At 40.4% G+C, this 22,221-nt stretch overlaps 2 protein-coding genes across 5 annotated transcripts in view; one reads left to right on the plus strand and one right to left on the minus strand.

The window, feature by feature from the left end:
• The window catches only part of lrba (LPS-responsive vesicle trafficking, beach and anchor containing), a 158,939-nt gene that overhangs the window by 81,171 nt on the left and 55,547 nt on the right, over positions 1-22,221 (plus strand). For 3 of the 4 annotated variants that reach the window (XM_028403060.1, XM_028403050.1, XM_028403039.1), the window contains 4 exons: positions 8,420-8,544; positions 8,839-8,853; positions 12,568-12,711; positions 14,371-14,507. In XM_028403060.1, the coding sequence (XP_028258861.1) occupies positions 8,420-8,544; positions 8,839-8,853; positions 12,568-12,711; positions 14,371-14,507 (421 nt within the window). The remainder of the gene's footprint in view (positions 1-8,419; positions 8,545-8,838; positions 8,854-12,567; positions 12,712-14,370; positions 14,508-22,221) is intronic. The other variant, XM_028403068.1, reaches the window with a different exon arrangement.
• On the minus strand, positions 15,490-17,290 carry mab21l2 (mab-21-like 2). Its single transcript, XM_028403127.1, has one exon. The coding sequence runs from the start codon at positions 16,905-16,907 to the stop codon at positions 15,828-15,830; it is 1,080 nt and encodes a 359-aa protein (XP_028258928.1). The 5' UTR covers positions 16,908-17,290; the 3' UTR covers positions 15,490-15,827.

Raw genomic sequence — 22,221 nt, forward strand, 5'->3', positions numbered from 1 at the left:
TCCTTTCCTCTAGCTACGGTTTACAGCCATTGAGATGAGTAATTTGCAAATCTGGATGAAAATGTTAAGAACGTGTCTTGTTGGCTGCACAGTTTGCAGCAGCTGACTAACCATCTGGTTTCCTTTGCTGTCCTGTGTAGAAGTAGAATTACTGTTGTTCTTTTGTTATTATTTTTATGGACCAAATATTCTGCCTCATACAGTCCAATTATTCATTATAGATAATAATGTAGTCCCTAGTTGCATCTACACTAGTTAATCTCTAAAAAGAAATTGATTACCAGTTAAAACTGGTCTTTTTTAACTGGTAATGGCTTTTTGCTTTGCTTATGAATACTGGCAGTCTAAACACAAACATGACCCTATATACTGAGAATCGACAGCTGTAACAGTCTGCAGCTCCTGTCTCATCTGCAGCAGAGACAGTTGTTTCCTTTAGTCCAGGTCCCGACTACTTCAAAACCAATTAGCTGGGGCTCGAGTTGTGATCATCCATCTGCCTTGATACAGCCATAAACATATAGCATAAACATACTACACAAAGCAATACGAGCCCGCCTTCAGTTATGTCCGTCTGTAAACGACACTATCTGTATCACAGAGACATCCAGCACCAAAGTCCTTAAACGGGTTTAACATAAAAACCCTCCACTCCATTAATCACAAGTGGTGACATGTGTCTGGGACAGAAAAGTTGGACAAAAAGGATGTTCCTTAAATCTCTGGGGGAGACTGTTCAAATTCGACAGACGTGCGTTCCATCAGTTACATAAAATGACGTGCCACGAAGCCCCTACCATGAGGTCTGGCTCATGGATATGAATTAGAATATAGCCTTAATGATAACATTTACCTCGGCTGTATATACAGTACAGTGGCTGGGCCTGTAAGGAATAGTAACAAAGTGTCATGGTGAAACATATTAACAGCTGATGATGTCCATATGTTAGCATGGTTAAGTGTTGCAGTACAGAACGAGTCTCAAAAAACTGCACTTAGTAGATTATTTAAAATGACAATGAGAAGGAAAGTGGGTCAGCTGAAACCAGTACCTTAAATCAAATTATTGTGAATATTATTTTTGGGTGGGTGCACTCAATCAAATAAATAAAAAAATTCTGATTATTTGTTTTTTTCTTCTTAAAACTGAATCATTTTTGGATTTTTTTGCATAATCCAGAAAGTATTAGGCATTCCTCAGTATAGTGTTGAACTTGGTGCAAATTATTCCAGCTTTCTGTTCACTCTTAGTAAAGTGAGACATTCCTTTGCTTCCATGCTCATCCTCATTGTCCTCGATTTCTGGTTTTTCTCCTTAATTTTAAAGTTGTCTGTCTTTTTCTGAGCAGCATAGAAATGTATCGGAATGCTAGTTATGAAGTATGAATGAAGGTCGCCATCCCAGAAAGACCAATTACACCGTTGCAGCTCCCTGCCTCGCTGCTCACAGCAAGGCAGTACTGTGTAGCAACTATCAGATTTATGAGTTTCATATACCCTTAAGAAAGTATATGGCCTTGGTGGAGCAAGGTCATGATAAAAGGGTGCTGATCAATATCTGAATGAAAAGCCATTTGGGAAGTTTTTAGGGCTTTTTTCCCCTCCTTTCTCTCCTTTCTCCCTGGATGCAATATCTGCAGAGTATCGATTGTCTGGGCCAGTAGTTAGTCAAAGGCTATCTCCTTTGACTAACCCCTTTGCAGCATGTCAGCCCCCCTCCCTTCTTTCCTCTTGATAGATTGGTATGCTTCCAGCCACTGTAATTACACCATGGGACCAGCAGGTCATTTATTTTGCTACTTTCAACATTTGCTCCAAAAAATTGCCTTTATCTTCAGTATCCAGCACTTTCTTGTGCAACCAAAGCAAGAAAAAGGACACATAAAACCCAGCGTTTCCTACTATAGAGCATATGATATTGTGAAGACTGAGGATCATCTTGTACTCGTAGATCTTCAGCTGCTTTTCTCCCTGCAGATTTACTTCACATTCAATCTTTGGTGTGACTGAGTTCAAGTTCAGCAACACCCTTATAGAACCAGTCCAGAGTTTGATGTGAAATTTGCAGATTATTCTTCATAGAATTATTTTATTACCTGATATTTTTTTTTTTGAATAAAACAAATTCAAGTAAAAAGTAAAAAGTAAAAAGACAGAAATTAAAAACTCTTATTGTAGCATATTCAGGCTTGCTATGGTAATATCATAGTAGATGTGTAACAGACCTGCCTAAATCTAATCTAAAATACAGAAAGTGTATATATTTAAAAATGACAACATAGACCTTTATACGGGCAGATGCTTTGTTTAGTTATTTGTAATTTTTCAAATGGATAGATAACTACATAGTCATTATAGTTAGTCTTGGTTTTATTACTGCACTTGACAAGGTACACACACACACTGGACTATCAGTGCTTTAATGGGCACAGCCATGTGATGGAGAGAGGGGAGGTGGTGCTCATGAATAGCAGACAGCCCTAGATGAGATTGTTGAGCCTTGTAGTTCAGCTGCAAGAAATGTAACGGAGTGTATACAGAGTGTATACAGAGAGGGAAGGTGATGGGGAGGATTTTTTTTTAAAGTGTAGAATACAGTATCAGCTATTGCTGAATCAACAAAGACTAGTTTACTATAACAAATCAAATGTCGTTGCACAAATCCAAAATTAAAATTTTGGCTTGAAAAAAGTTTTTAATGAAAAAATGGATTTTCATTTATTTTTAATTTTAATCTCAGACCTCTTAGTTGGTTTTGGCGTATGAGGTGTTAGGTCAACCATAACCCCACGTTTTTGTAATAAATGGGAGCCTTTAGACTGGGTGGGGGCGCTCAGCTGACCTTGAGCGTCTGCCTCTGTGTTTTTCTTTTTGGGTACGTTAGAAACGTGGGTACGCGTTCAGATTTGTCACACCGTTCAAGAGCAGCTCTGAAAGCTAGAGGTCAAAAGATTATTACAATGGGGCAGTAATGGCAGAATTATGCAACTTCAGTCCAGTTGATGCCCTCATTACACCGCAGCAGTGGTGATAAATGGCCTTAAATGCATGTTGTCAAAATCACAGGAAAAATGTGACTCTTCATCAAAAATACAGATGGTACCACTTCAGTGCTGTCGCAGTGCAGAATGAAAATATTTTTCTTATTCACAGCGTTTTAAACAGTCCTGTCTTTGGTCAATATTTACTACACTGCTAAAGTGACGCTTTACCTCCCAGGAAATCTGATATAATTAGTGTATAATCGTCTGGCCTTTGTTGGTGAATTTACACTGAGTTTAATTGCTGCTAATTGGAAGCCTCACGCTAAGCTGATGATAATTAGGGCTTGATTTGCATTATTTCATTTGGCTGCACTGCATTGTGGGGAGTCTGCAGGCGTTTGCTGTCCACCCAGGGGAGTACTTTGATCCTCACAGGCTGAGGATGTTGCAGAGATGCAACATCACTCTTGCGCTCTTTTTTCAGATCACTTTTTGAAAGCTCTTGAATGAATTGGAGTTAATTGGGAGGAGTGGTAGGTGCTTATGATGCCTTGGTAATGAAAGTGCGAGTGCTCTGAAAAAGGATGTTAACAGCAAAGGATCTAAACGTTAAGAATTTTGTTTCAGCATGAATCCATTAGCTCACACTTACACCTTGATTTAGATTTTTTTTTAGTATTAATTTCGTCTCTGTCTAACCATATAAATATTCTTAAATCCATTACAAATTTGATGTAACATTTGCATTTGCAGGTTGAAATTAAAAATGGACAAATGACTCGATTCACTAATTAATTGTAAGGATGGGCAAAATTACATGTGAACTGTCATTTAAGGGGATGAGATGGAAATGTTGCCGAGTGCGTGACCCCGACGTTACCTCTGGTAAATCTTGTAAACAACATTAGCTGAGGTGAATTAACATACACACATGTAGATGGTCTTCTGTACACCTCATTGGAGTGAGAAGGATAGGTATTAATGCACATGTAGAAAATCACTTCAGCAAGACTTAATCATGCCAAACAATTTTCAGTGGGAAGGTGTTTGGTCCTGTTTCATTTTAATTTGAGTCTGGAGATCCCATCGAAGCGATCGCTGCCACCGTTTGACAAAGAGCCAGCACTCCAGCAACCAGTCCTCAACATGACAAATCCTCAATCTACCTCTGCTCTCCCGTTTCTTCTAAACACATGGTTTATGCAAATCAAAGCAAAATGATCTTGGGGATAGCAGCAATGTTTGAGCAATTTGAGGGCTGCCAATAGGACCTGGCATTAATATAAAATAAGCAAGGGAGGAAATCTCCCTTACATATGCAGGTCTCATTGACTGTACCCAAATTAATTTAGCAGAAAGGTTATGAATGACTGTTTGTGCCAAAGTGCAGCCGCTTGTAGTGATATATGAAAGCATACCCCCTCTGCATGCTATGATAAAGGGCATGTTATCATTTGCATACTGTCAGATGTTTTGAAGGCAAACAAAAATATTCTTTTACCTCAGTATTTATCTGGAGTAAACCCTTGCTCTTTCAAAATGCTTACAATCAAATGCAACATTCTGATGTATCAATAAGTAATATAAATTCTTGTTTTTTAATATTGATTTCTATTAAAAATAAAAATACTCTTGTAAAAGGCTGAAAACATGGAGAGAAATCCATGATGCATCTGACTCTAGATCATCCTGACCGAATTGTTCTTGATGGATGGCCTTCATTTGTCCTTGTCAGCAAATGAACAATAGTGCCATTGAAATAGCACTGCTATCAAACTTTCAGGACCTGCAGACAGAATCTATTAACATGTTTTAAACTGCTCATTTGATGATAATGAGCAATTTCAAGCCTCATACACAACTAAAAAACCCACTAAACCCAGTAATATATGATGATTAATAGTGTGTCTTTGATTAGGATTCAGTTTTTGTAATTAGATAGAAGCCTTAACTTCTCTATTTGGAAAATTGGATTGGTGTATGGATCTTGTAATAGGTAATGCAACAATATAAAGAAAAAAAACACAAAAACATACAATATTAATAGCGGCTCAGTGTCATTGACTCTGTGTTGGCTGCAAATTTGTCATTTCTACATTTTCACAATAAACCCTCAGAAAACATGAGGTTTCTGACTTTTTAAAGCCATTGTAGGGGCAGTTCTTACAACCTCTGCAACTTCAAAACAGCTTCTTTTCTGATCAAACAACTCTAAAAATAAAATCAAACTTCTAAGTCCTGTGTGACTTATCCTGCCCCATCCCCTCTAAAAGTGGGTGTTTGTTCTGAGGTTAATGGAATAGAAAATGCAGGCATGTCACAAATGTCAGACCTGAACTCAGAAAGTGATGTGTTTTGTGCCACAGGCCGGTGTAGCCATTATTATTTTTTTTATTAAGTAAAAACACACAATTCCAGTCATCAGCTGTCACATCCCGAGGCACTGCTAACATAACTGTGCTTCTTGCTTGCTTATGTGTCTGCAAAGTTTATTTTAAGGACATAGTTACTGTGGCTTACCTGACTTTCCTCTTTTTCTAAATGCTGTTGATTCCAAATAAGCATTTCATTAATCCTGAACCACCTTTTTATACTTTTTTATACTCCTCAGTGAAACCACCTCACCTTGCCAGATCTATTTGGACGCCTGCTTTGTTTTGATGTAAATGGAGGATTTAGTAGTCAATTAAAATCTTAAAAGAGCCCACTAGTAAAATATCTCCTTGCAGCAGCGTTGATGGTTTGTGTTGAGTTTATTAAATTGAAGGCATAACTGTTTTGTTAACTGATTAGTGAGGGGAAAGAGCATCAGGGCCACATAAAAGGAGAAACTCATGTTCCCCCTATTCATCCCTCTCTGTTGGTAAACTTTCTCAAATTTACAGCTCCAGACTCCTGAAGAGTATCCAAAAGATGTTTAAAAAAGGGGGGAAAAACTGTAATTACTATTTACTGCCTCACATAAAACTCTTCCGGACCGTGTTTCATCAGTAGCCAATGTGGTCTGCATTAGAAAAGCTTTGTATGGGTCGACATTTTATCTTCAACACAGAGCCTCACAAACACTGAGGAATATGTAAGTGTTGCATTGAAAATCTCATACGCTTCTGCAGTGTCTTTGATCAGCAGTCACTTAACGAGCAGCCCTTCCAGACACCTTTTATGACCGAACTAATTACTAATTACACAAGTGGTTGGCGTGAGCCACAGCACAACGCTGGCCTTTTGTTATTTTAATTGTTGTTATTTTGAAGAATGGTGCTTCAGTAAATTCTGCCAAGGATGCCCTCGGAGAATGGATGGGCTCTGAATAATTTATTATCATTGTGGAAACACACTGAGTGTGTGGTATGGGGGTTGCATAGTGCTGTACGTTCCCATTCTTGTTATGGCGGTACTCTCATCAGGGATTGATGACGAGGTATCTTTCATCGTCTGTCCACCTCTTCCAGCACCCCGTCATTAGGACCTTTACTGTCGCCTGTTCACGGTGGGCAGGATGAATATGACTGGCAGAACCCCCCCTTTCAGTTTTTTGCCCTAACTAATTACTTTAGGCAATGGTTCCCCTCCTGATGGATTAATGTGCATTGTGTAAGTGGGACACATCCCCACCTTCCATGAGATGAGAGACAAGTGCATCCGCATTCTGAGGTGTGCGGCGTGCACAACCTTGATAATTATTTTCATAGATGAATACCATTGCAGGCAGGATGATGAAGTGGCCATTTGCGTTCTAAGACTATCACATGCAAGCATGGAGCACGGTCTTTGTCACTGGTGAGAAATCTGGCCCAGTGCAGATCTGTGTCCCTTGTGTTTTTCCAACTTGCATCCACACACATCTTCCATTTCCTGGCTCTGAGAACTAAATATTTATATTCATTTTTTCCATCTCTCTCTCTATACTAAAATAACCACTCCGCACTTAGCTCCTTTTTTTGTCCAGATAAATCAAGTAATCAATGGTTTTCATTAGGCTAGGCATACAGAGTTTTAAAGGACCCGCTTGGAAATTGTATTTATTTTCTTGCGTAAAGCTCCTTTCCCTTTTAGGGGCCCCTGTGTGATCATTGGTGTTGGACTGAAGATTTGTGAGGAGCCCCCGGCCAGAGCAGCGCTCAAGAGTAGATCACATAAAGTATACTGGGGTTCTCCCGTCATAGCCTATGCCACTGAAACCATAAACTGTGTCTTACAACTGCAGCTTTTTTTTTTTTTATAAAGCTGGTCGTTTTTTAAATGTCATTTTTAAAATGTTTATACTCCCTTATTTTTACAATTGGTGACATTATTGCCTTATTTTAATGGATTCATACAATTAAAGATTAATCCAGAAATGAGGAGTGATGAGAGCGTGGATCCTGCTAATCAATAACATTTTGGCTTTCTGTTGCTCAGTGGAATGGAAAACATTTACAGTATTTCACTAACCGCAGTGTACGGCTGCAGCAGGTTCAAGGAACATAGCGGCATCTAAACCAAACACCATTCCACCATCGAGCCAATCCTGGAGGAGGATTTCCTTATTTCCTAAAAAGATGTTTTTCTCATGAGATCGAGTAAAAAGACTTTTTGACTTAATTCAGACAGTCTCAAGTCTCTCTGAAGACTCTTGTTGTTTTTCCTCCCTACCTGAGCTGTTAATCACTAACACATGTTTTTACATTTAAAGAAGTGGATTCTCATGCTGCCTAAGTAACAAATGAGCAGTGGGAAAGTTTGGATAACAAAACAACTGGAGAGACACAAAAACTATTTTTATATCCTTTGTTGTGCCTTCAAGCTATGTATGAATACATTGTATTTTAATTAAAATAGCTTTAATATAAAAGCCTTTTCATTAGCACAGAAACCATCCGTAGCAGTGACTCATTAAAAGTTAACACTTTCTGTTCCTTGAGAGCAGAATGATTTACTAGCTCCTCTGGTTAAAACGGATTTAAAACGGAATTCAACAGAAAAATGGAGGCTATAGACATTGATTAATATTGGTAATGCTATCCACCCCCTCCTCTGTGTTTGTAATGGCCTTCTCCTTATCCTGCTGGCCATGAGTCCTGACAAGAGGCATCCTGCTGGGCTTGAAATGAGCCTCGAATGGAAGCACGTGCCACAGAAGTGTGTGGAAAATGATCACGCTGTCATTTGCTCCTTCAACTGTGCTGGTGCTTAACTTTCACCTTCTCTGCGAGAGTGGGGAGTGGGGGTGGGGGACACCTTTGCCTCTGAAGTGGAGATAATGTAATTGCCAAGAACAGGGATACAATGATTTGAGGTCTCGACTTGTGTATGAGTAAAAAAAGACTGATTCTGAACTCCAAACACAATGCTGGCTTTATGTGTGCGTGCTCGAAACCGTGTGCTAATGCTGGGCCGCTATACCATGCTGGCTGGTAATTGCTAACACATGTGCTACCTCTGTCTCGTTGCAGCCGGCCGAGGGAGTTCTGGCGCCTGGACTACTGGGAGGACGATTTAAGGCGGCGGCGTCGCTTCATCAGGAACCCCTTCGGATCCACTCACTCAGAAGCTACGCTCAAAGCTGCGGCCGAACACGGTGAGTCCGCCATTCGCCACATCTGCTCATCCCCAGCCTGACGGTGCTTGCACGCCCTTTCTCACTCACTTGGTGGTAGCACCAGGTACAAGGCAATAAAAATTAGTCCTCCCATTGCAATAAAAGATTTATTGTGCCACAACACACAGTAAAATAGCATTTGGATTTCACACAGGTAATTTCATACTCTGCCTCCCATTATGCAAAGATGAATTTATAGGAGTGTTAGAAAACAGCTATGGATAACTTGAAATATTAAAGCTTATTTATTCTTTTTTCTTGACTGCACAACAGTGGCTGATATTAGTGGTAAGTAATATTCACACTTCCTCCTCTGTTTTTGTCTCTTCTCTGACCAATGGATTATTTGGGGTTTTTTTCCTTGATGATTTGCTCGATCAGAGGTGTAGTCAAAAAAGGTTATACTTGAGGTACCAACTTAAAAACTATCATCATATGATCATTATTTCTGTTTCTCTTAGTACTAGATGAGGTCACCATTTATGTATTTATTGCAGATTTGTAATAAAATGTAACATTCCCAGCACACATTATATCTAAATGACACATGCCCCTGCATTAACACCAGGAGTCGCATTTCTCTTCTTAAGTGCATCTGATCCCTCATTGCTGCAAATAACAAGCGTGCAACAGGGTTTGCAATTATTGTCATGCTGGGCCTGCATTAGGCATCACAATCCACCCCTCTTTCCAAAAAACTGTACCAAATATATCCTCAGCGTTTCACCTGCAAAACTCACTGACCATGACATCATTCTCAGAGACAAATTGCAGGTGTGACAGGAGTCAATAAGAATATGATCTAAAAGCAATAAGTGTTTAGGATCTCAGGTTCCTGGGAGACTTCTGCTCTGCAGTAATGGCTGCAGTGTGAAGCCAGCTGGAGAGTGAGCCTACAGTCCAGGTGGTCACTGTACGTCTGCAGAGAACCTCTGAATTTTACTTAATTCCTCCATGTTTTCCCTTCAGCTAGCTCATGACAGAGAACAAACGGCTCACTTCTGCGCTGCCGTTGCTTTTTTTTTTAGCCAAGGAAAATGCATTGAATGAGTTGCCTGATATTTTGGTCCGTTTTGTTCCAAACTATTTTAGCTGATATGCTGCATATGTATATTCATCATCGAAGACAAATTCCTGCAAACAACATTTGGTTTCAAAGTCAAGTCTGTGTAAAAATAGCCAAGGGCCAGTAGTGGCAAGGGTATGCTACCTCATGAGAGTGTGCTGCCTGCTCGAACTATGGGAATATATCATTAAAATAACTCTTTGACATTGAAGCCTGACGGCATCCATTTTCTGATGTAACCTTTCGTCTTGTTTTAGTCGACCCGACATTTGTTACGGAAGTGCAGCTCAAGATGAGAATGCAGGGCTGAGTTTTCAAGCAGAGCACAAAGGTCATATCTGGCTGTAATTATATTCATCAGATGCAGAGGGGAAAATGCAGTCTCACTCCCTAAGAAAATATTTAGTATAAGATCAAGCCCGAATTTACCCTTATTTGCTAGCTACTTGTGGCAGTGCTTTTCAAATCTCACGCTTGATCATAAAATTAGAAACATTGGACAAAAAACATCTTTAGTCCGTGACACAATCTTACAGTGTTTAATGAAATACACTGTTTCTTAAAACATGGAGAGAAATGTGCATTTCTGTGTTAAAGATATAGACAACCGTTATCATTCATACTGCGCCAAGATGATTTCCACAGGAGCGTGTGTGTCTGCCAGTAGGCTTGAGTAGGCTGTTATGTATTTATGGCTGGAAAGAACCATCTTTTCTGGGGATTGATTTGGTCTGGTCCTGGGCCCGTGTACCAGAGGTGGCAGAGTAAATACCTGAAGACTAATGTCTCTGTTCTGGTAATCAATACTCGCCTCATGACCACACTCCTGGCTACGGTCCCGTTAAAAACAAATTTGTTAATTTTGACAATTTAATTGCTGTGACCATACATGCCTTGAGTTGTATAAGCAGGTAGTTGAACCTTTCAGTTGGGGGAAAAGGGCTGGGGGGACTTTAAAAAGTAGAACCTGTTGGGCTCCTCGTGTCATGAGTGATGAGGATGTCGGACTCATGCTTTTTGTTTTTATCAGTGTGTTTTTTTTTAGTTTATGCTGTAATTTGAACAAATTCTGTGGTAGCCATGAATTTAAATCTTAAGATCTTAGTAGTGTTTTCCCATAGAGGTAATTGGTTAATAATTGGTGGGGCTGTTACTGCTTGTATTTTTACATTTTTAAAGAAATATATGATTAATTTAATATTTCAGGATGACACACTTTTAAAACCTCCTCCTACAAAAACCAAAATATTGCAGTATTAGTTGAATTCTAGCTACACTATAGCTGAACTACAGTTTCATGAGTTAGCCTGTTTCCTTAGCCGTACACACACATACACACACTCACACACACACACACCCATGTACGACAACACCAAAACCTCAGGGCTGTCAAATTAAAAAAACTAAAAAAATAAACAGTAGCTACTTTAGGAAAAGGAAGGCTGAGAATTTAGCATGTGACTTATGTTCACATTTCTTTTATGTATCTGGTGATACGTGACATAACTTTACTCAGAATAGCTTTTTTGTGCCACTGTATCAGGCACAGCCAAACAATATGCTGACTGGTCATTGTTTTTGTTCAGTTACTTCAGCGTAAATTTTGCAGATGAGCTATTAATAACTGGTGTGGAACGAGGACTGGAGTTGCATCAGACTGTGTAAGGCCTGATGCTGCACATTAGAACTATCTTCATATGAGACTTGCTGAGCATGCAGTGCTTAGAAGTTCAAATGCATCTCTGTTTTTAAGCTCATCTGACAAGTCCCCTGTCCACTTGCTTGGTGCGAATACAATGGCATGTGGTACGTATTAGGGGAGCTGGTAGTAATTTCAGTGCTGCTAACTAAAGAATCCTCCAGGGAGGCTTAATTACAGGAAGGCCATTCTAAATATCAGTGCGCTGCATATTTTCCATGACAAGAGATTTTTTAGCCTTGCTCTTCTAGCTAGTTTCAAAGTGTGTAGCTGGCACGGCTGTTCATGTTTTTAGGAAGTACTATTGATCCCCCCCACCTCGGTCTCAGGTGATGAAACAGTGTTACTCTTACCAGAATGCAGCATTTGAACACGGAGATGTGCACAGAAGCCCTGAAAGCTCTCACTGCATTGCCAGCTCTGTTTACAAACAGGGGAACGGTCTCTGTATCGGGGACTTTGTGTCTGTGGATCTTTTCCATGCACGGCTGGAAAATACATGGCTCTGTAAATGTTTGCAGATTACCATTTTTCTTAAATAACCCATTTTACAACCTCAAGTCATGTTGAGTTGAAATCTATATAGGCAGTGGAAGACCCTTGTTTTGTTTGAATGTGTTTGGATAATCTTTGGTGATCGTGTTGTTTGCTATGATGTATGTTTAAAGGGCAACATGCATGTTGGGCTTTTGTCACTTTTTGTTTCAGTTTGCATGAAAATGTTAATTTTGCTCTTAACTATTCAAATCAAAGCTGATCGGTGTTTAAAATACATTTATTGGAGGGTAAACACACTGTGCTAAAAAATAAATTAATATTTATTTTTAAAAAGATCAAACTGGATGTACATTCATGAGAATTAATGCACCTCTGAAAATGAAAAAAGCTTAGTTGGATTGTTTCTAATTATAAATGTTAATGTTCTGTTTACTAGTGCCATGGTAAGCTCAATTAGTGCTTATACAGTAGCTCATTTTAGAGTGGAATCCCCTTTTTTATCATTGTGTGTTGTGAATTATACATTACTTGCCCTTTTATCATATTTTATTGTTTTTAATAGTTACTTATTGTTGTAACATTTTTTATGACAGATGTCAGCATCAGCTTCTAATTTGTAAAAAAAAAAATAAAAAAATCTTCATGTGATCTGTCTATAATATGAAATAAAATATATATTTGTGTAATTGCAATGTATTTAATATGTAAAATAAAAAGGCCCCTGTCTCTCTTCCTCTAGCATCGGAGGAGGATATCCTCAAAGGAAAGCAGTCCATCAGGAGCCAGGCTCTGGGAAATCAAAACTCGGAGAGTGAGACATCACTCGACGGAGACGATGACACTCTCTCATCCTTAGAGGAGAAGGACCTAGAGAATGTAACAGGTAACAAAAGCACCTCATCTTCCTCACCTCTCATCCTGCCTCTCAGTTGTTTTCCTCCTTCTCTATCCTGCCGTTCTATCCAAGACCAAATAAAGAGTCTAATATGTCTAATTTACCTACACACATGCTTGAATTGTGTTGCTGCACTGAATTCTGGGCCATACACTGCTACCTTATTATCAATGGAAGGTATTGGCTGATTTTTCTAATGTGAAGTTTTTGTTTTATTTTGTTGTCACATCCCTGTCTTTTTTTCATTTAAAATGTTGACTTCTTATGAACAAAGAAAACACCTCAGACTGACATTATTTCCCCATTATAGAACGCTAGTGCGGGAACAGTATCTTAAGTTTCTCTCTTAGTCGCTGGAGGTCTGCTTCACAAACAGACACACAGGCCTGAGTAGCAACTCTCTAAACATTTTTTTATGCAGCAGTAGCAGAGTTTATCCCAGGATACTGCTTACAGTGAAATGGGTTATTATCTGATTTAAGAAAAGCCCTTTATCTGAGAATACTCTTCCTCCATGGGCCAGTCTAATTCAGACTAGATTCAAGGTGTAGCCAGTGCCTCTTGTAATTATTTAAATGATAATTAAATATCATATTCTCCGCTAATTGGATTGCAGGGTAATCCGCACTGTAGTGACAGCGCCCAGCAGACTAAGCTGCAATAATGGGGCTCCGAGTGCTATTAAAATAATGCAACTGTTTGACAATGGGATTAAACCCTGACTCCTGTCTAATAAAGTGAAATATATATGGCGAGAATTACGTTGAAGTTGTCGGGAGAGCCTCGGCTTCTCCTCTTAAGCAGCTGTCTGCTCCAGGTGTAATTGAATGTCTTCGAGTGAATGGAACAAAAAAAATGTTATTTCAACCCACGGATAACATGTCAGTACTCACGGGGTTCGAGAGTGTGTATCTGTTTATTCCATCCGTCTGCAGCAGTGTGAGGGCGCTCAGGGAAATCAGTGCCGCAGCTCCACAGCGCACATCTGCAAATACAATGCCTCATATGCGCAGAGCCGGGCAGAGCTTCCACCCTCAGCTCCCCTGAGCCGGGCTCTCATTGTCATATTGGCATAAATTAAGATTGATGAGAGATGAAACGCAGCTTCTCCAAAAAGGCCGCAATCAATGGATTCTGACGGACAGTCAGTTTTGACAATTATCCCTCAAAGTACATTCATGTAATGACTTTAGTGAGGTTCAGGTTTCTTTGGCCTGTAGTATATCAGTTTAAACGGAAGCCACGTAGGTTTGGCTTATATTGAACTTATCGATTAATTGCAGATTTGTAATTACAGGAGGACACGTGGACAAAGTTTAATGTAGCCGAAGCATGCAGCGTTTTATAACACTACAGCTTTAATGCATTGTTGCATTTTTATGAATATAATTATTCATATCTGAAGCCCCTCGCTAAAATGTGACAACATTAACATTCAGTTCTGGGTGCTTCTCTGTGCCGCTCCGCAACTTCTGAATGAAAACACGTCCAGGGCCCTCGGTGTGTTTATAAGCAGGCAGCCATCATGTCAGTTGTTGAATTGTTTCTTTACCGCTTCGACTTTTGGAAAACAAGAGGAATAGGCGCAGTGCAGAGGAGGAGGCCCTGCATGTTCTCTGACCGGCAGCTGTCATGTCTGTCCTCCAGGCCCAGTAAACCTGAGCACCAGCGCTCAGCTAGTGGCTCCGTCTGTGGTTGCGAAAGGCACCCTGTCCATCACCGCCTCCGAGCTCTACTTCGAAGTGGATGAAGAGGAACCCGGCTTCAAGGCCATCGATCCGAAGGTAAGAGACTCACTGTGGCCCTATTGACCATTGATCAGGGTTCTATTGTTATACAAGACATGCTGGGGTTAGAATAAACCCTGTTATTGTTATTGTAGCCAGTAGTTGGTGCGTTATTTTCATAATTGCGCAAAAATGGTATTTGTAAGGTCTCAAGTTTGTCTGAACATTTTAGACTTTTCAGTCAATATTATATTATGACCTGTTTAAACTGCAAGAAGGAAATGCTCTTTATTGCATTTTTTAATATCATTGGGATTTATAGTTTTTAAATATATATATATATATATATGTCTAAATGTAAGAAGCTTCTGGTCAACATTTTTAAATCTGCAACATTAGTATTTTACTTTTCACAAAATTATAAAAATTTAAATCACACTAAGTTTTGTGCTCTGGTCAAAAATAATCAGTAAAAAAGGAGCACAAATATCTATAAACAGCTCAGCAGTCTGAGCTACAGGTGGTTGTGTTTGTTCTGGGTGCACTCTGTGAAATTATTGAGCATTTAAAATAATAATAATTTTCCACGAAATCCACATTTAGCTCAATGCATACATCTGAATGTGTTAAAACAGCGTTGATGACAGATATGTCACATGTTGAATTTTCTGGGATCAGTGCATTAATCAGGTTAAGCTTCTGAGGCCCTGTGCTTGTGCTGCTTCTAACACAGAGAGGAGAGATGCTCCCAGGCCTGTGCATTAACAGGGCTCTGGTGATTTACATTCATTTGGAAATCCTTTTAAGCCTGTGATGCACTGTAAAAATAACTTATGGCCTTCTGCACTCCTTTTCTTTTTTGAATTTACAGAATCTTTTTTCCTCTTAAATATTTACAGCATTATTTGTTGTTGTGCAATTTGATGATCCAGCAATAACAATTTAAAAGGTTTAGCTGTCGTCTTAGCTGTCAAAACACGTCAAAACACACGGCCAAGTTATTTAATTTGCAACATTTTATTAACATTTCTTTTTTTTAAAGTCACATAATGAAAAAAATGAACTTGGCACGCTACATTTAATTCTTTCACTTAACGATTTTGTGCATATATTTAAATAAAAGTTTCTTCACTTTGTGAAAACATTTAAAGAAGACAACTAAAATGTTCTTACATTTATTTGAAAATGTACCTTCACTCTCGCTTGGCAGTGGCCCAAATGCTCCATGTTTTTTCTTTTAAAAGGGGTTTTTGTTGTTTGTTTGCTGCATTATTTTTTTGGTGATGTTTTTCTTCACATTTCTTGGAGACTCGGTTGGAGAATAGTCTTTTAAGTTTTATCCCAAAAATGTCTCTTTACGCAGAATGGGTAGTCAGTTTATAATTTGTCCAAACTTTTAGCATTGGTGAGGATTTCCCTCGCTAGTCTCCAAGTCTGCTTAGCAGCCGCCTCCAGGGCTGAGTGAGGCTTTCCCTGAAACAAGTCCAAGTTTGGCAAGAAGTAATGGGGACATCTACGGCACTGCAGACAGGATATGAGTTGCAGCAGGATACCATTCAGCCGGTCTCCGAGGCAAGACTCGTCCCAGTCGGTCTCTCTCGGGTGTTTCTCGCACTCGTACAGCAGCAGGGTCTTCATGTGGTAGTTGTTGAGCGGCTGCCCCGGGAGCTCCAGGTGACGGTCCCTCAGAGTCTTCAGGACGGACAGACACTTCTTCCTGCAGCCGCCCATTAGCAGCCTGTTCTCGGCCTCGCTGAACTGCAGGACCCAGGCATCGCTCTCTGCAGAGCTCTGCTTCCCCATTAACGAGTAGCACTCTTTGGAAAGAAGGTTAAACCCCTCCGCTTTCACTTCTGCTACCCGGTTAGGACCGGGCCAGGGGATGTGGGGCATGGGCCACTGAGCTGCACTTCTAGGCCAAATCCCAGTGCACTTGAAGGCGGGTGTGATCTGGACCACATACCTCTCCCTGATCCGTAGCTTGACCTCGCTGGTGTCAGCTACCATCTTTACCACGTCGCGGTAGCTGCACTTATCCACGGCCTGTGCCACCAGAGTCTGAAACCTTGAGCGGATCTTTCTGGCTGATAGGTAGCCGGAGGCGGTGATGAACTCGACCCAGAGCGACATGCTCCTTTTACGGCCATCACTCAGCTTCAGCACCGCGCAGCCAGGTAAAGAGCCGTCATCCACAAAGTTGAAGACCCCCATTTGGTTGAGGTAGAGCACCACCTCGAACTCATTGGGGGAGATGACCTCCATCCCTTCATAGCGCGCATCTATCTCACTGAGGGAGCTGATAAACCGGGGCTCCTGCACTTCCACCTCCTTCAAGACATCCGACACCACTTTACAAACCTCCCTTATAGTCTTCGCAATGGCCGCTTTGCGAGATTGGCATCTCTCGTTGTAGTATTTGTTGAGCTGGTAAACCAGCTTTGCCTGCGTCGCAATCATGTTTGGGCAGAGGTCCGGGCTGTACACCGGAGAGTCGCAGTAAGTTGACGGATCCAATGCTTACCGGTAAAGCCAGAGGCAAATGCTTCCCCGTGCAGGAAAAATGTGTAATCAAAGTTTTTTTTCTTTCTCTTTTTTTTGCTGTTGCAGCGGATGGACGTCAGTGTGAGGAGGAGGAAACGGATAGGGATGCAACGTAATAGCGTGCTAAATATCAGTCCAAGTCATGAGCGCTTCCAGCACGGCAAAGAGGATTCATATTCAGGTTCTGGGTTACCGTCCGTGTCCTGGAGTGTATAGGCGCTAAAGGCTAAAACACCGTCTGTGACCAATCATCTCTTCTCGCTGTTATTCTCTCCTCCGTGGCCCCGCTCACTTTTCGTCCACACTCAGCTTTGAGCTGGATTTGTGTAGTTTATGAATGGTTCCTTTAGAAGAGTGAAAGGGGTCGGGCTTCTCTTCCTGCAATCATGTGCAGAGCTGTCAGTGCAGGCAGCCAATCAGAGCGTCCAGAGGCAACCCCGTCCTGCAGGAGAGCTCCAGTGCGCCTCAGCTGCGTCTGAGCGCACGGTGCTGTCCGCTGCTCCCAACTCCACACACAGAAACACAGACCTTTAGGTTCATGTGGGCAAATGCCGGGATGCACCAAGTGAGCCAGCAGAGAAAGCTTCTTTTTTTTCAAGCCGAGCGCAGCTCTTTGCGCGCATGGTGCGACTTGAGGATTGTGTTTTTAAGTCTTAAACTTTAGAGCGCCGATGAGTCTCTGACTCTTCCTGTTTTAAATGGCAATGCTTCAGTTTTAATACGAATTCGTTTTGTTTTATTTCGGCATGACTGGGTCTGCATTTCGATTTTTTTTATTCATATTAACCTCCGTTTTGTGCAGCACGTCCTACTTTTATTATAAAACTACATTTGCTAATCTGTACTTTTCGGATTAGACATCAAACACAAGGTACGGTCAGCTGGGCATATTTTTAAAATAAAAAAAAACATTGCGGTGTATTTACTCTTGTTCTCATTTCCATTTATTCTGAGTCATGCAACGTGTTCCGGCGCCTGACTTTTGTTCAATATAAATATTTAATGCGTTGAATATTGACTTGGTTAATACGCGCTTAAAAATGGGGAATGCACCTGCAGCTTTTGGCGGCAGAAGATCAGATCAGCCTGAACTATAAACTGAACTGATCTTACAGATTGATACACCTGATAAGTCCTTTAACTATAATCAATCGATTTCAATTTAATTGAATATTTTGGTGTTATTTACACAGTCAATACTTTTCATTGAGTCACATAACTGACGGACGACTGCGCTTTCCTCCCTCTCTCTCTGTCACACACACACACACACACAGACACACACATACACACACCCGTTAATTTGCCCGTGGGTTTATCGCCATGAAGCTTGTCCATACTGAATAATTTAAGCTGGGGGTCTTTGGGAGCTTGTAATTGAAGTCCTGTTGTCACCCAGACTTAATGTTGGAGAAAGAAAAGAATAGATTACATCCTCCTACAGACGAGGGGTGTGAGGCATATTTAGATATGGAAGTATAGTGGAATAATAATATCCTGCCGTGAAAGTCTTGTGGCAGTCCTATCACGCGTCTCCGCTACCAACGATGTCGCGATGAGACCTCAGCTGTAAAACTGATTTAAAAAAAAAAAACAAAAAAAAAACGCGTGGCTCTCTAATCTATTTTTATTTTACATAAATTCTGTTTAAAAGTATTGACCCAAAAATGTATGTATTTGTTTTATATGTCGTTTCCTCGCAATTAAATAATGACTAATCATTGTCAGAAAATAAATTCCAGCACTAACACAGAGTGTATTTATCTGTAACTATTTGCATATCAATAATGTATTCAGAATGAATGTTGTTCGGGACAGTGAGTCCTGCTGTAGCTGGCTGCACTAATATCGTGTGTTTTTTTCCTCGAGTTGTTTAACTTCGTTTTAAAGAGTTTCAAATAGAACCACAACGTGGTTTCTAGGTTTTATGTCAAAATGCACAGGAAAACAAACATGTATGACCACACATTAAACTTTGACCCTACTTACAAAACAATTCAGGAATATTGATTCAGTAATGATTTCCAGCAGACCCGGTTGCTGATATGTAGTAGCCAACTATGCATAAGCCACAAACATTTCAGAAAAGGCAAAGATTAATGAGTCCTCCCCCTTTTTTCATAGTTGCCACATCTTTCTGGATTTCATCATGTAGCCTTTTTCCACAAGTGGTGATGAGGAGAATAGTGTAGGCTAAAATTCATGATTTAGTTTTCTTTGGGAAAAAAAAGACTTACAGGCCTTGTAAGTACCAGAGCACTATAATAATGAGCTGCACAGTACTTTTGGTCTGCATTTAAACTTTAATATCACACTAGCTATATTTTAATTTATTACATGATTCACAGTAGTGGCTTAGCAGGACTTGTCTGTCCATCTAGAATCATTAAATTAGCTGTTGTCTCAGTGGAGGGGTTTTAGTGTCAGATTAACTCGTCCTCACCAAGAAAACAGGAAAACATTACTGGTGTGTCATGACATTTGCTTTGTAACACACATGCTGCTAAATGAACGCTCAAAAAGTCCGTTTGGATATTCTCCCTAGAGTATCTGAAAAACTGCAGCAAGACAAACAACAGTTAGTGTGATTTATTATAAAGAAATAATAATAAAAAAAAACATATTTCTCCCCTTAGCAGTCCGTATCCTTATGTGGCTTGGAGATTCAGGAAAAGATGAAATAAATGAGAAAAAATATCTGGCCGTTTGAGTTCACTGTGACTGTTTATTATCAAGCTGGCGGCCCTGGAGAGATTAATCGACACTACTTAGAAAGCAAGTGTCCAAATATTATGAAGGACATGCTTAGCTCTAGCTTAATGAAATATATTGCAGTGCGACGTCACACTTTCATAAAGACGTTATGTATTTGAGCTGGCCCACTTATCAAACCACATGTTCATGAGCACCTGTGATCATTTTTTATTACAGTGTTAATATGTAGTGTGTAGTATGGATGGTTACACAGGATTGCATTTTATTAAATCTATTCTGGCAGCGGATGTAGAAAGAGTCAGCCATATCTGAGTATAGTATTTACCTTGTGTGCATATGTGGCTAACTCCACAGTTTTCTGGCGCAAAACAGAAACAGCATCTGCACACTATTGGATTAGTGAAGTTTTTGAGTTTTTGTGGACGCTGTTCTATTATTTCAGTGCCTCTTCGCCACTCACTCACTCATCCATTGTTCTGTGTATCTCCTGCAAACATAAAGAATTATCTGTGGTCCCTGAAAAGTTTCCCCCTGGTTTATATTGACTGGAGAAAAGATCAGGAGCCTGTCAGAGAGCTCTTTGATCTAAGCCTGTGTGACTCCACAGCGATCCCCTCATGAGCACAGAAGTGTCCATGGCTGTGCAAATCTCTGCCAGCTGATGAGTAACCTCTCTCCTTTGCTTTTTCTCTCTCCCCCTTGCTTGGTTTGCCTGTTCTGTTTTCACAGCTTTGCTGTTTTTCTACCTCTACTTGCTTTCCAGATTGTGTGGACTTTACTTAAAAACGTTAGTCATATTTAGTGGATAAACATTTTACAGCATAATTAGTCTTTTATGCTGTTGTGTAACGTTATCCTAGATTATTTATTTTGATCTATTTGGTTTATTTACATGCTGAGTCCTAGATCTAAATTACCAGTATTACACACAATAAATGGTAAGAAAACATGATGGAGGCACACACACGCTGACAGACAGATGTGTACATAGACTAACATCCGGACACAGAGAGTACATTTTTGAAGGTCTTGTTCACACATTTTGTCGCTGTCTCCCAAATCCGGATGGACCCAGCTGCTCTGCTCCTCTGAGGGCTCAAAGAAAATCATCGCAGGCAACTAATTGCCCGGCAGGCCCCTGCATCTGCTCGGCAGATAGCAAAACCGATGAAGTCACAGAGCAGATGTGTGTTTGCCTACAGTGTATGTGTGTGTTTAGCAGCGCCCTCTCCGTGTTTAGACACAAGCCATCAATATTGCATGGGGAGTTTTTGTTGCAGAGCCACTCCTGGAGACTGCTAATATTGCATGTACGAGGAAGTGAAATTTGTTCTGTCCCCAGCCTATTGGTTGAAGGGAAATATCTCTGAAAAACCTGATTGGAGGATATTTGTAAGCCTGCCTTAGTGCTCTATTGCAATCTGAGTGGAGAATATCTCACTGTCCTGACTGTGAATGATTTGTCCATTCTATTTGGGAGTTTAGTATGCTGTGTGTCACACTGGAAAGCTCATTAATGTGTACATAAAATACATAAAATGCTGTTTTGATGGAAACAATCTACTACAGAACAGTAATGAAAATGCTTACTTAAGACAAAAATAGTGCACCAACAGACTAAAAACCAAAAAGTGACATGGTAAAATTAATTATACATTATTTATACTCGTCTCTTTACAACCTTTGTATTTTTAAGTAGCATTTGAAATCTGAAACGGCTTGTATACTGAAATATGTGCAGTTTCCGCTAAATGCTGCACTGTGATATTATTGTGTGCATTTCTCACTTTACTTTTGTCCGGTTCTAAGAGACTGGTGGGTGGATTTCTGGTTTATACTTAAGGCCATGTATGGGTATTATCCATCTAAACTCTCATGGCTGAAGGTCAGGACACCTCACTTTAGGTGGCATGTTATATGTGCCTCTTATGGTTTCTCCTGTGTGTTTATATGCAAACACAGATTAAAAAATATATATCTTTAGTTACAAAAAACACAACACAGCATGGCACAACTTTTCCTGCATCTCAAGAGTGGGTTCCAAAAAGGATTTCTTGCTAATACCTGATTATAAATGTAATTTGTTATTTAAGACTAGCAGTAAATTCATCCTAAAGGTCATTGTCCAGACTTGAACTATGCAGTGATGAAACCCCCACAGAGAAGACATTGGTAACTCTAATTAGTGGGGTGGTGACGGCTGCCCAGGGTTAGTTGGAGTGGCTGAATGGATGGTCACCCTGGTGTTGTGTAGCAGCCAGTCCCATATCGTTAAGCTCTCCCTAAAGTGTCAGAGTGCCGGGACCACAACCCCCTCCCGCTACTGCTGTTGCTCGCTCCGCCAAACCTTCATGGTCGCCAGGGACGACCTTCGGCTGTAGCTGCCAATCACAAAGAGCCATGGCTGCCAGAGGTCTCTGAGAGAGGAGCCTATTGATTTTCCAGTTAGAGCCTAAGTAGTGTGTGCTATAGGACTAACGGACAGCCCAAGCAGGTATGTCATTATCAATGAGCC

The sequence above is a fragment of the Parambassis ranga genome, chromosome 1 (assembly GCF_900634625.1).
Source record: "Parambassis ranga chromosome 1, fParRan2.1, whole genome shotgun sequence".
In the NCBI taxonomy this organism is placed as follows: Eukaryota; Metazoa; Chordata; class Actinopteri; family Ambassidae; genus Parambassis; species Parambassis ranga.